At 39.6% G+C, this 12,523-nt stretch overlaps 2 protein-coding genes across 4 annotated transcripts in view; both read left to right on the forward strand.

Moving 5' to 3' along the window:
• The window catches only part of FAM189A1 (family with sequence similarity 189 member A1), a 480,984-nt gene that overhangs the window by 344,695 nt on the left and 123,766 nt on the right, over positions 1 to 12,523 (forward strand). The window lies entirely within an intron of this gene.
• NSMCE3 (NSE3 homolog, SMC5-SMC6 complex component) lies at positions 53 to 1,513 on the forward strand. The gene is made up of 2 exons (XM_032342240.1): positions 53 to 73; positions 251 to 1,513. The coding sequence occupies exon 2, from the start codon at positions 296 to 298 to the stop codon at positions 1,154 to 1,156; it is 861 nt and encodes a 286-aa protein (XP_032198131.1). The 5' UTR covers positions 53 to 73; positions 251 to 295; the 3' UTR covers positions 1,157 to 1,513.

Consider the following 12,523-nt stretch of genomic DNA (forward strand, 5'->3'; position numbering starts at 1 on the left):
ATTACAAGGAGAACCACCGCCAGGACTACAGGTATTGCCGCCGCCGCGGGACCCCTGCCGCTGCTGCCGCCGCCGCTGCCGGGCAGACGCCCCCGACGCAACGCGCAGTCTCCGCCGACGCAGGCGCAGTCTCCGCCGACGCAGGCGCAGTCTCCATGATGCAACGCGCGCCCCCTCTGGCCCCGCCCACGGCCGCCCAGACGTGCCGCGCGCCAACCCACAATTCCCGCTACCCGCTGCGATCCTGCAGCCGCTGCTGCCGCCGCCGCCCGTTACGGCTCCCGCCGCCGGGGACATGTTGCAGAAACCGAGGAGCCGGGGCCGCCCTAACTCCCAGGCGGAGAGGGAGAGGGACTGGGGCTGCGGCGCCGCCGAGGAGGTCCCGAGCACCTCCCGTGGGGCGGGCAGCTCCCAGGAGGCCCGGAGCTCTTCGTCCCAGGGTTCCCGCCGGGCCGAGGCCTCCCCGGAGGTGGGACCCAGGTCCCAGCAGCAGCTGGAGCTGAAGGTAGCCGAGCTGGTGCAGTTCTTGCTGATAAAGGACCAGAAGAAGATCCCGATCAAGCGCACGGACATACTGAAGCACGTCATCGGGGACTACAAGGACATCTTCCCGGACCTCCTCAAACTGGCCGCCGAGCGCCTCGAGTACGTCTTCGGGTACAAGCTGGTGGAACTGGAACCCAAAAGCAACACCTACATCCTGATCAACACCCTGGAACCGGTGGAGGAGGATGCGGAGGTGAGAGGCGATCAGGGCACGCCCACCACCGGCCTCCTGATGATTGTTTTGGGTCTCATCTTTATGAAGGGCAATACCATCAAGGAAACGGAGGTCTGGGACTTCCTGCGTCGCTTAGGGGTGTACCCCACAAAGAAGCATTTAGTGTTTGGGGACCCAAAGAAACTTATCACCGAAGAATTCGTGCGGCAGCGTTACCTGGAGTACCGGCGGATACCCCACACTGATCCCGTAGACTATGAATTGCAGTGGGGCCCCCGAACCAACCTGGAAACCAGCAAGATGAAAGTTCTTAAGTTTGTGGCCAAAGTCCATAATCAAGACCCCAAGGACTGGCCAGCACAGTACTGTGAGGCTTTGGCAGATGAGGAGGCCAGAGCCAGGCCAGAGACAAGTGGACCAGCCCCGTCCTCTTGAAGTCTGAGACAGATTCTGAGGGGTTTCTGGGGAAGGCCAAAGGCACTGGGTGAAGGGGTAGGGGTGGGAAGCGTATTACTGTAACGCTTAAATGTGTGTGGCTTTAGGAGTTTCTTGCAAACCTCTGTTCTCTTTTAATATTGTCAGTTATTTGGTTCCAACTTCTCACTTTTAAAAATATTAGGAGAGGATATTTGGTTTGATTTGTTTTACCGCTGTATATTTTGGCATAAAAGTTTTCCTAACATTATACAACTGAATGAAAAACTTTGTACCATGATCTGGAACAGGTATTTAAAAAAGAACACATCGGTGAATTGTTTTGGCGCCAAGAAAATAAAAGCGAAGTGGATATAATCTGGTCTCTTAGTAGTTTGTAAGTTAAAATAAAACCCTTTATAAATTAAAAATTAAAATGTAATGGTCTATATCCTTTTTTACCTTAAGACAGCTATTTTATATTTATGTTTCCTATGTATATAAGCATTATGCATCATCTAAGTAATGTACCTATTGTATTTTCTCTGAATAGCAATTTTTTTAACATTCATAATTATCAGTCAGCTCTGTGACTGACCACTTAGTGCCATTTAGTTTTTTCCTTTTTATCCCCTTTTTTTGCTGCTGTAGTTCTAATAAATACTATATCTTTGAAGCAATTAAGCATTGTGCATTTTTAAATCATGGTTAATGAGATAGTAATTTCATGACTCAAAAACAGCATCTTAAAAACTTTTTTCTTGATACACACTATTAAGGTAAATAATGTTTTGTAGAAGCTAGCTTACTTTTATATGGGTGTGTACATATTGGATCACGATCTAAAATAGAAAAAAAAAACATTTCTTGGGGGCTCCTGGGTGGCTCATACGGTTAAGCGTCTACCTTTGGCTCAGGTCATGATCTCTGGGTCTTGGGATCAAGCCTCACGGGGAGTCGGCTTCTCCCTCTGCCTCTCCCCCTGCTTGTGCTCGCTCGCTCGATCACTCTCTCTCTCAGATGAATAAATAAAATCTTTAAAAAGGAAAAGGAAGAAAATACATTTCTCATTGGGTACAAAAAAATTGGATAAAGGGGCACCTGGGTGGCTCAGTGGGTTAAGCCTCTGCCTTCGGCCCAGGTCATGATCCCAGGGTCCTGGGATTGAGCCCCACGTCGGGCTCTCTGCTCAGCAGGGAGCCTGCTTCCCTTCCTCTCTCTCTTGCCTGCCTCTCTGCCTACTTGTGATCTGTCTATCAAATAAATGAATAAAATCTTTAAAAAAAAAATTGGATAAAACTGTTAGTGACTAATTATGCCCACTTGGGAATCACTACCTGGTTCAGATCCAGGCTTCATGTAACTAGCTCTGTTAATTTAGGCATGTTGTTTGTATACAGATATTTCCTCACCTGTGTAATGAGCTGATGATGCCCATGTGTGATAATGTGGTAATTAGATTTTAGAAGTATATGCAAAGTTTTTGGTACAAATGGCTGGTGTGGAGGATTTTAGTTGTTAACTTTGTTCCTTAACTTTATAAATTTATTTTTTAATCTTGGGTCTACAGTAAAGTTTTTGTTTGTTGTTTGTTTTGTTTTATTCTCAGGTTTTCTGTCATTATCTTCTCAATCACAGAGTAGGAGTTACGGGTTCAAAAGTTGTATCAGTATTCTTCTAGCCCGACTCTACTGTCTGGTGCTTGGAAAAATGTAACTCCTGGTATATTGTGAGTACAGCCCATATGAGCAGAGCAGGACAGACAAAAGTCCTATTCTGGGCTTGAGAGCTAACTGTATAGTGAAAGGGTATGGGTTTTGAGGTTGTCTGACAAACAGAATTTGTATTAGGGCTGATGTTATGTCAGCATAGTGATTTGGGGTAGATTTTAAGTTCTCTGAGTCTCATTTTACCTATAAAATGGGAAAAACAGTAACTATATCATAGTTTGTTACATAGATTAAATGAGTCCAAAGAAAAGAGCTCCTAGTCTCCTCCCATTGTATTCCCATAGCCTCTGGCAAAATGCTGTTTATAGTCCTCAGATTCTACAAATAATTATTCAGTGGGTGAATAAGTGATTGTTTGAAAAGCTATTACAAATTAACGCTGAAATGAGATAATTTAACTTTAGCTAACAACAACAAAAGTGGATTTGATCAACCCTGGACTAAATGACCCCTAGAAGGGTCTATGGTGGGTTTGTAGCAGTATAGAAGAATGTGATAAGTTACTGTGTTTTATTTCATTCTCTTGAATTAGAATTTGCATTTATTTCATCAGTGGAATATAATTGGTCCTTGAAGGCATTTTTTTCTTGGTTTGCATTTTATTTCAGTGTATAAATTACCTTGTAACTGAGCATCCTGCTTACTGGTCCCTTACCTCACTGACTGAATCCCCTTCTGGAGTGTTTTAGCACTGGTATTTTCACCCGTACGGTCAAAACCAGAACCGGCTATCAGTTCTGTCTGAAGCAGATCTCTTTTCTCACTCCTATACTTTTCCATAGAGATGTTAACAACTGACCTTTAATGAATTACCATTTTGCTTCAGATTTGATCTTTTTTTACTTTTTTCAAATTTTTATTTATTTTAAGGAGTCTCTACACCCAACATGGGATTTGCACTCACCACTCTGAGATCAAGAGTTGCATGTTTTCCTCCTGAGCCTGCCAAAGTGCCCTCAGATTTTAAAATGTAAAACATTATAGGCCAGATGAAGCCCTCTGTCTTTTCTTTTTACCCTTCCCAGATGGTCAAAAGTTTGTGGACATCATTCCATGGTATGACTTAACACTTTTACCCACCCCCCACATAGATATATGAACAATATGTAGTATTTTGTGAGCTTCTATGACTTATATAGGGCGTATTATACTATACTCTTGCAACTTGCTGTTTTAACTCACCTTGTTCAGCCACAAACGTCTGATTTGTTCTTTATAGTTGTTCCTTCAGGTGGAGAAAAATTAACGGTTTATCCATTTCCTAATGGTTGGACAGGCCCTTTCCAATTTTTTGCAATTTGCCTGCAGTGTATAGCACTTCCTTAGGCACATGCAAGTTTCTCTAGTCAGAAATAAATAGATCATGGGGCATTGCCAGATTGCTCTGGAGCTTGTGTTAAATTACAATTTGCCAACATTGTAGAGATCTTTCTCACTGACCCCGCCCTTGCAAAAATCAACCCTTCCAGCCCTACTGTGGGTATGTACTGATGATTTGCTATAGTATTAACTTGCATCTCTAGTTTACTAGTGACATTATCTTTTTTTTTTTGCCATCAAATTTTATATCTGTTAGACTTTTTCTATTTTTGATTCATTTGTTTGATTTCTTTATATGTTCTGCATATTAATCTATTGTCTGTTATATCTAGGGCAAACGTCTTATCACATTTCACTTTTTTTTTTTGGTCATACAGATGATTTAGTTTTAATGTGTCTAAATCATCAATGTTTTATTTTTAAGGGCTATATTTTTTGTGTAGGGCTTTAGAAAAAAGTCTCCTTAATCCTAGTAAGTGTTAAAAATGTTTGACTTTCACAATTATGTTTTAAATCTGTTTTTGCATATGATATGAGGTATGGATATAATATTCATTTTTTTCTATATGGATTGCCTAGCACCAACTTCTCATCGTTTATCCACACTGATTTATAATATGCTCTCTATTATATACAATATTTCACATACATATAAATTTTGGCAGGGACTAAATTGATTTATATGATTTCCTATCCCTTTGCCAATACCATGCCATTTTAATTCTATAGCATCATAACGTAAGGGTTTTTTATCCTTTTCAATTCTTACAGCTTTCATTTTGGTCTTGACTTATCTGCATTGGCTTGGAACTGCAATACATTCTTGAAAAGGAGTGGCAACATCAGGCCTCAAGAATGTTCCTGATTTAAAAAAAATAATTTTTAAGATATTGTATTAACTATGTTTGGTTTCAGTTTTCTTTCCCATAAATATCCTTATTTGTATTTTTAAATATCCCGCCTGTTCCTAGCTTGCTTAAAGATGTTTGGAAAAATTATGAATAGTTTTTTTTTTAAGTTGTATCATATTCTTTATTAAACTGCTAGATGATTAAATTTTTGTTTTTACTTCGCAGTTTCAGTATACTTTTTAATGTAGTTTAGTGTAGTAACACTGGTAGGTTTTTCTGATACCTAGCAATCCTAGGACAAATCCTTCTTGTGGATGATACATTTTAAAACAATTTTTTTTTTAATTTGCTAAAAATTTATAAATTGTATGTTTTGGGTCATAAGGGGAATTAGCCTATAATTTTCTTACATTGTATTGCATTATTGGCTTTGAGATTACACTTTTTTTAAATTTATACCCATACTTACAGAAGAGTGGTAAGCACAGGACAAGGAATTTTTATCCCCTCCCCCACCAGCTATTTGAGCATATTAGTTATCATGTTTCTTTAGTCTCCTTCAGTCTGCAAACAGTTCCTCAGTCCTTCTTTGACTTTGATGATCTTGACACTTGAGGACTACAGGCTGTTATTTTGTAGAACATCTGCAATTGTAATTTGTCTGCTATTGCTTTATGCTCAGATTCAAGTTACGCATCTTCAGCAGGAATACCATAGAAGTGATGCTGTGTTTTTCTTTTTGAATCCTATCAGCAGCACAAAATTTCAATTTGTCCTGTTGTTTGGTCATTTTGATCACTTTGATTAAAGAAGGTTTTGTTTTGTTTTGTTTACCATTCCCCTCCTCTAAAATTATCTATGCTCCTTTGCAATAAATGAGTGAGTTATGTGGGGAGATACTTTGAAACTTTGTAAATAGTCCTCACCAAATTTTCAATTTATTCGTTGTCTCTTTCTATCTGTGTAGACACATGAGTTATAATCTCTTACTATCGTTATGTCTTTTGATACTCAAATCATCTCTGATTTGGCCAATGAGAACCTTTTTAAGCTGACTTGTGTGTCTTCAGCATGCTCCCATCATTCTGAGCACTTCTTTACTTTCCAGATCTATTATCTAATGAAAACTGTTGAGATTACATTTATAACATCATTCCCATTCTAACACCATAGTGTTCTTCTAGTTTCCCCCCTCTATATTTGTACCTATCTTCTCTCCAACAATGAGTAACTCAGATTCTATTATCCTTACAATCTTGATTTTACCAATCCCCCTATAAGTAACCTGTCTGTAATTGTGGCTGCTACCCCTTCCCATATGGGGGATGCCTTCTGCTCCCCTGTGCTGAGCTCACATCCCACAGGAGCTGCCTTTCTCTGGGCATACACCCACCTCTCAATTCTTGGGCTCCAGCTCCCTCCTGGGGCCCTTGTCTTTCACTCCTCCCCCACATATATCTTGCTCTGCTCCACTTCATGGCTTTAGGACTGAATTGCCCAAGAAATAGAAAACATTGTTCTATTTTTGTAAATGAGTTGGGCTGCTCTTTTGTCATATTATAGGGATTACATGTTTTTGAAAGTTTTGAAGAAATCCACCTGTAAAACGTTCTGGGCCTGGTGTTTTTGGAATGGTAGATTTTTAATTCCTAATTTTATTTCAATAATGGGATGTTCAAATTTTCTCTTCAAATTACTTTTGGTCACTTGATTTTCTAGAAAGTGTTTTTATTTATTTTATTTTTTTTAAGATTTTATTTATTTATTTGACAGAGTGAAATCACAAGTAGGCAGAGGGGGAAGAGGAAGCAGGCTCTCCACCAAGCAGAGAGCCTGATGCTGGGCTGGATCCCAGGGCCCTGAGATCATGACCTGAGCCAAAGGCAGAGGTTTAACCCACTGAGCCACCCAGGCGCCCTTCATTCATTTTCTGAAGTATTAACAAAGTTTTCTTACCCAACCTTGGGATACTCTGAATATCAGAGTTCTGTTCTCTGATTATGAATTGTCGACCCCTAAGTGTAGTCAGCGGGGATATAATAAGCTTCCATACACATTAGTAAGTCTATTTTATTTGTTTTGTTTTATATGGGAAGAAACAGATTTGAGAAGGTTTAAGTGTTATGCTGTATAAAGAAAGGACATACAAACCATCTAGAGGTAGTTTAATGACACAGCTTGAAGGCTGCAGAACAGGCTAATTTCTAAAGATGAGCTTGAAGTGAAATGTAAAGGAAAAAGCTGACCTTTCATGGGAACTGAACAACACAGTGACTGTGTTTATTGGTGAATCTTTTTTCTTTTCATGGTAGTTATCTCATTTTGTACCTTTTGTGAGCTTTTCTTTTTTTCCTCGCTGGGAAATAGCAGGCCTACACAAGTACCCTCTAAGACTTATTTGAAAATTTAGATTCTCATTTTAGGCATTTTTTAAAAAGTAACAAATGTGTCATTGTTTCTTGCTGTTATATAGGAGATAATATAGTTAAATGTGATCAACTGTATTTTGAAATGTGTGGAGGCCACAGACATGGATTCCTAGGCTCCAATTCCTTTGAGAAATTACTGAATTTATGACAACTCTAGCCATCGTTTGTTGGATTTTTTGCCCCTGTGTTGCCCTGCATTTGCATTTAGCCCATTATATACTCAGACCCATTCACCTATCTCATTTACTAATATGTGATGCATTTTGTTTCATAAGATACACTTTAAAGGACTAACTAGCTTTTATGGTTTCAACAGTTTTTCATTGTTAGACTTGTAATCTGCCTGAGTACTCAGATCCATGGTTAACAAACCTAATTTTTCTGTGTTGGTTTCTGATATTCAAAATTGTTTTTCCCTATTCTAGGGCCAAAGTTCATGGAATCAAAGTGGAATTTAAATTATTATGCCCCAAAGTATCAATAGCTCTGTAGTCACTAAGAATGTGTGTTCATTGCTTATTTGGAATTTAGCTGAAAGTTTTGGAAATCTAAATAGAAGGGTTTTCTATGGACTAGAATCATATCTTGATGTCCATGTCCCCAAACTAATTTGGTTCTGTACTAACATTTGGAATTGGGTCTCGGAGAACAACTGCAGCAGTACTGATCTCTGAAAATATAAAGACAAAGGACCTTTCCCAGATCAAGGTCGTTCCCTAAAATACACCAGATTGTGGGCAGTCAAAGTAGAGTCTGGGTGATTTTACTGGACCTTGACCAGAGAGGAGAGTCTGCATCTATCCTTGTTGGCAACCACACCACTTTTTATAGCATCTGGCTCCTGGTAGAGACTCGATATGCTGAATGAGTTAATGAATGAATGGTCCATTAGTCCCTGCTTGCATAGTCCTATTAATAAGAGCTGACATCCAGTTGTCTTGTCCTCTGCTTGGCACATATGCAGGAAGTGTTTGATGAACTGTCAAGCTGATCTTCAGTGACATTGTTTCCTCCTCCGTCTTGTTTCTTGCAGATACTCATTTCCATTTTGATCATTGTGCAGCTGCTGCTTATGGATTTCTCCCCACAACCTCATGTACATTCAGTAAACATTTTTTTCAACACCTCCTGTGGCCCAGTTGCAGAGAATGCAGTGGTGGCAAGATACACATGATCTCTGCTTCTACAGCAGAGAATCCAGCCCCATCTATAGAAATCAATAAAGACCTCTCAGAAGAGGCCAATATCAGGTGATGGCTTAGGGATGAACAAGAATCAGGTGAACGAACCAAGAGGGTGTTTGGGAAAAGAAAAATAACATGAACAGAAACTTGAATTCCAGGAGTTAAAAGATACTCAATATGGCTGGATGGTAGAGGGTGTGGCAGGAGCAGCTAGAGATAGAGTGAGGAAATGGGCAAAGACTGGGTCAGCCATGTACAAGGTTTGTTGGGCCTTGGAAATTCAAACCAAGGAGTTTTATTAAGACAAGGAGTTGCTACTGAAGGGTTTTGAGCAGAGGAGTGATATCTTTCATTCATTCATTCATTCACTCATTCAGCAAATATGGATCAATTGTCTAGCTAGGCTTTTGTGGTCATCACTGAATAAAACAGAGATCCCTGCTCTCAATAATCCATTTATACTTTAGTAACCTTATTCTGGTCCCAGAGTCAAGGAAGGTAAGACTGGAGGCAGGAAGAAGAAAGAAAAGCCATCCATGGAGACTCGGGTGATGATCATTGAAACTAGAGTGTGGCACCAGTGGGGATGGCATGATTTCTTAAATAGAATTAACAGAACTTGCTGATTTATTAGGTGCAGTCAGAGTAAGGGAGCGTGAGTCAAAAACACCTCATACCCCTAATGTGGGAGATTAAGGAGGATGGTGATGCCAGGAGTCGGACAACATTTCAGGAAGATTTTCCTGATTTTGATCTTTTATGCTAAGTGAGTTTGAGGAGCCTCTGAGATGTCCAGGTGGAAATGTTGAGGAGACAGTTGTTCATAGATGGTAGAATAGGTCTAGGAGGGAGACAAAAACAAGAGTCACTAACATAAATGGAGCCATGCGTCGTGTTCTTAGATAAGGTTACACAGAGGGGATTTACAGTATAAGAGCCAGATATGGATGTTGTGGTTATTAGGGATGCTCTTTCTCTTCAGGACATTTGGTAGGACTGTACTTCTCCATCCCTTTGAATGTTGAGTGTGGCCACGTGCCTTCTTTGGCCAATGAAATGTGAACAGATATTGCATGTGACATCTCCAGCAGGAGCTTTAAGTTCCATGGCTGAAATGATTATAGGAACATCACTGAAATGAAGCCTTCATTGGCTTGAGTGCCTAAGTGAACCTAGGGCAAAACCCACTTGACTTATTTTGGCCCTGTAACAGAATAAAAAATACACTTCAGTTCTGTTAGGCCTCTGAGATTTTAGAGTTATTTTTAACTTACCCGGTCCTCTTTGGTCCAGAAATTGATCCAGAAGTCCTACCCTGATACAGAGGAGTTTGCAAAGATGACCATATGTGTTACGTAATGGAAAGGCATTTGGTAGAAGTGACTTTTGTGGTAACTTGAGGAAACATATCAACACCTAATAAACCTGTAACTATAAAGTTAGGAAACAGAACACTAGTAGCATGAATGTTGGTGCCTGTGGCTGCGTCTAGCAAAAATTTCAGGAAAGAGGCAAAATTGGAAAAGCTTGGCTGGTATGTGTTTAGGGATGAATAGAATAGAGAGAATCTAGAAGTGTATGGATATGCAAATGCTTCTGAACCCCCAACCAGTGAAAAATAAAATAGAGAGACAAAGGCAAATTAAGCCACAGTCTTGGGGCAAGGATCAAATCCATGGTATAGCTGTTCCTCCTGTTGTCAAAATATATGAACGTATTACAGTGGTTTAGGATAAAGGTTTAACTAGGGGTTGGATGTCCAATGTTTTTAAAAGGACAAGATGAGAGAAAAGAGTTTAAATGTGGTCTTTCCACCAAAAGCCTGAAGACCAAAAGTACACAACCAAGTTGAGAGAAAGAAGAACATGATGGGGGGTGGGGGGAATATATATATATATACACACACACATATATATACACATTTTTATATGTGTATGAAATCTAATTTAATCTAACCTAATATGAAATCTAAGATGTATGCCTAGAAAAAAAGTAAAGGTATGGCTATAGGCATGATTCCAAGCAAAGCTAAATTTAAAAAATATCCCTAACAGTAAAAAATAAAACAAATGAGGGGCGCCTGGGTGGCTCAGTCAGTTAAACAACTGCCTTCAGCTTGGGTCATCATCCCAGCATCCTGGGATTGAGCCCTACATTGGGCTCCCTGCTCGGCAGAGAGCCTGCTTCTTCCTCTCCCTCTACCTGCTGCTCTGCCTACTTGTGTTCTATCTCTCTGTCAAATAAAAAAACTTAAAAAAATAAAATAAATAAATAAGTAAATAAATAAATAAAATGAATCTGGGTTCACAGGAAGTAGAATAACCACTCATAAAGAAAGATTGGTCACTCTAAAACACAGTAATTTGACCACTTTTTCTTGGTAGAATGTACTCTAAGGATAGAAAGAAATATAAAAGTCTTTACCTGTTTTCAAGGATCGTGTGTTTGGTGCTAATATTAGTATTGTCATTTTGAGACTGTTGTGTGGGTATCATCGGGTTAAATCAAATGGATAATTGCAATGAGAAATAAGGTTTCTGGCTGGAAGGTTTCTGATTGGAAGGAAAGGTTGATGTAATTAAGTAAAAAACCCTGTAGTTTTTCATTTGAATCAGAGACATCAGTATGTTATGATATATTGTATCTAACAACTGAAAATAATTGAAAACAGTGACCAAGTAGCAAGGGCACCTTTGGCCTGAAAAGTATGGTGTTTAAATACCATTTTCATTGAAAGGAACCAGGCTGTACTGGAGAAATGGCTGGTTCCAGGGCTGGGCTAGGGGATGTGTGTGATGGTCTTGGAAAATCTTGTCATATTAGAAAGGGAGAAAGCTTTCAAAGTCTACTAGAGTTGGGTCAACTTGAATTGACGCTCTCTTGCTAATGACTCTGGTGATTGAAACATAGGAAATTTGTTTAAGTTTGTGGCTCATAATGAATCAAACACACACACACACACACCCCGCAAACAGTACTTTTGGAGGATACTAGGGACCCAACTGATTTTTTTTTTTTTTTAATAAACATGTGTTAAGGATTATATTTGACTCATTTAATGAGAGAACCAGTAAAATGCTACAACCAGTTCAAAGGAGAATTCAAACAATGTACACACATAGGCCATCCAAAATGCTGAAATTAACTTATAAATAAATTAAAAAATGGTTAGCACCCATGGGAGGCAGTCATTGCCTTCCACCAGACAAAATTCATTTCCATTTCCATTATCAAAAATAATTTACGGGGGTGCTTGGGTGACTTAGTTGGTGAGGCATCTGTCTTCGGCTCAGATTGTGATCCCAGGGTCCTGGGATTGATCCTGCATTGGGCTTCTTGCTCAGCGGGAATTCTCTTTCTCCTTCTGCCTCCGCCTTCTGTTCCTCCTGCTTGTGCTCGCTCTCTCTCACCAAAATAAATTTTTAAAATCTTAAAAAATAATTTACATTACTAGGATTATTCTACACTGTACAGAGTTGTCAAATAGCTTAAAGACAATGAAAGGCACTAAGAACTCAAAAGGGTACACTAGGCAGGATATCCAGTATTTTTTTTTCCTATTTGAAAGTTTTTAACAAGTTTTTGTGATACTCTCTCCCCTCTTGATGATATTATCTTAAAGATTATTCTTGATCACAAGAAAAGTTTTGTTTCGAGGTGCCTTGGTGGCTCAGATGGTTAAGTGTTTGCCATTGGCTCAGGTCCTGATCTCCTGGTTCTGGGTTTGAGCCCCATGTCCAGCTCCCAGCTCAGTGTGGAGTCTGCTTCTCCCTCTTCCTCTGTCTTTCCCCCTGCTTGTGTTCTCTCTGTCTCTCTAACTCTTAAATGAATAAATAAAATCTTTTTAAAAATATTTTTTTAAAAGAAAAGTTTT

This window comes from Mustela erminea, chromosome 5, assembly GCF_009829155.1.
Source record: "Mustela erminea isolate mMusErm1 chromosome 5, mMusErm1.Pri, whole genome shotgun sequence".
Taxonomy (NCBI): Eukaryota; Metazoa; Chordata; class Mammalia; order Carnivora; family Mustelidae; genus Mustela; species Mustela erminea.

Excerpts from the sequence above, each read along its gene's own strand:
- NSMCE3 (XM_032342240.1), top strand. The coding sequence starts at position 296 with ATGTTGCAGAAACCGAGGAGCCGGGGCCGCCCTAACTCCCAGGCGGAG.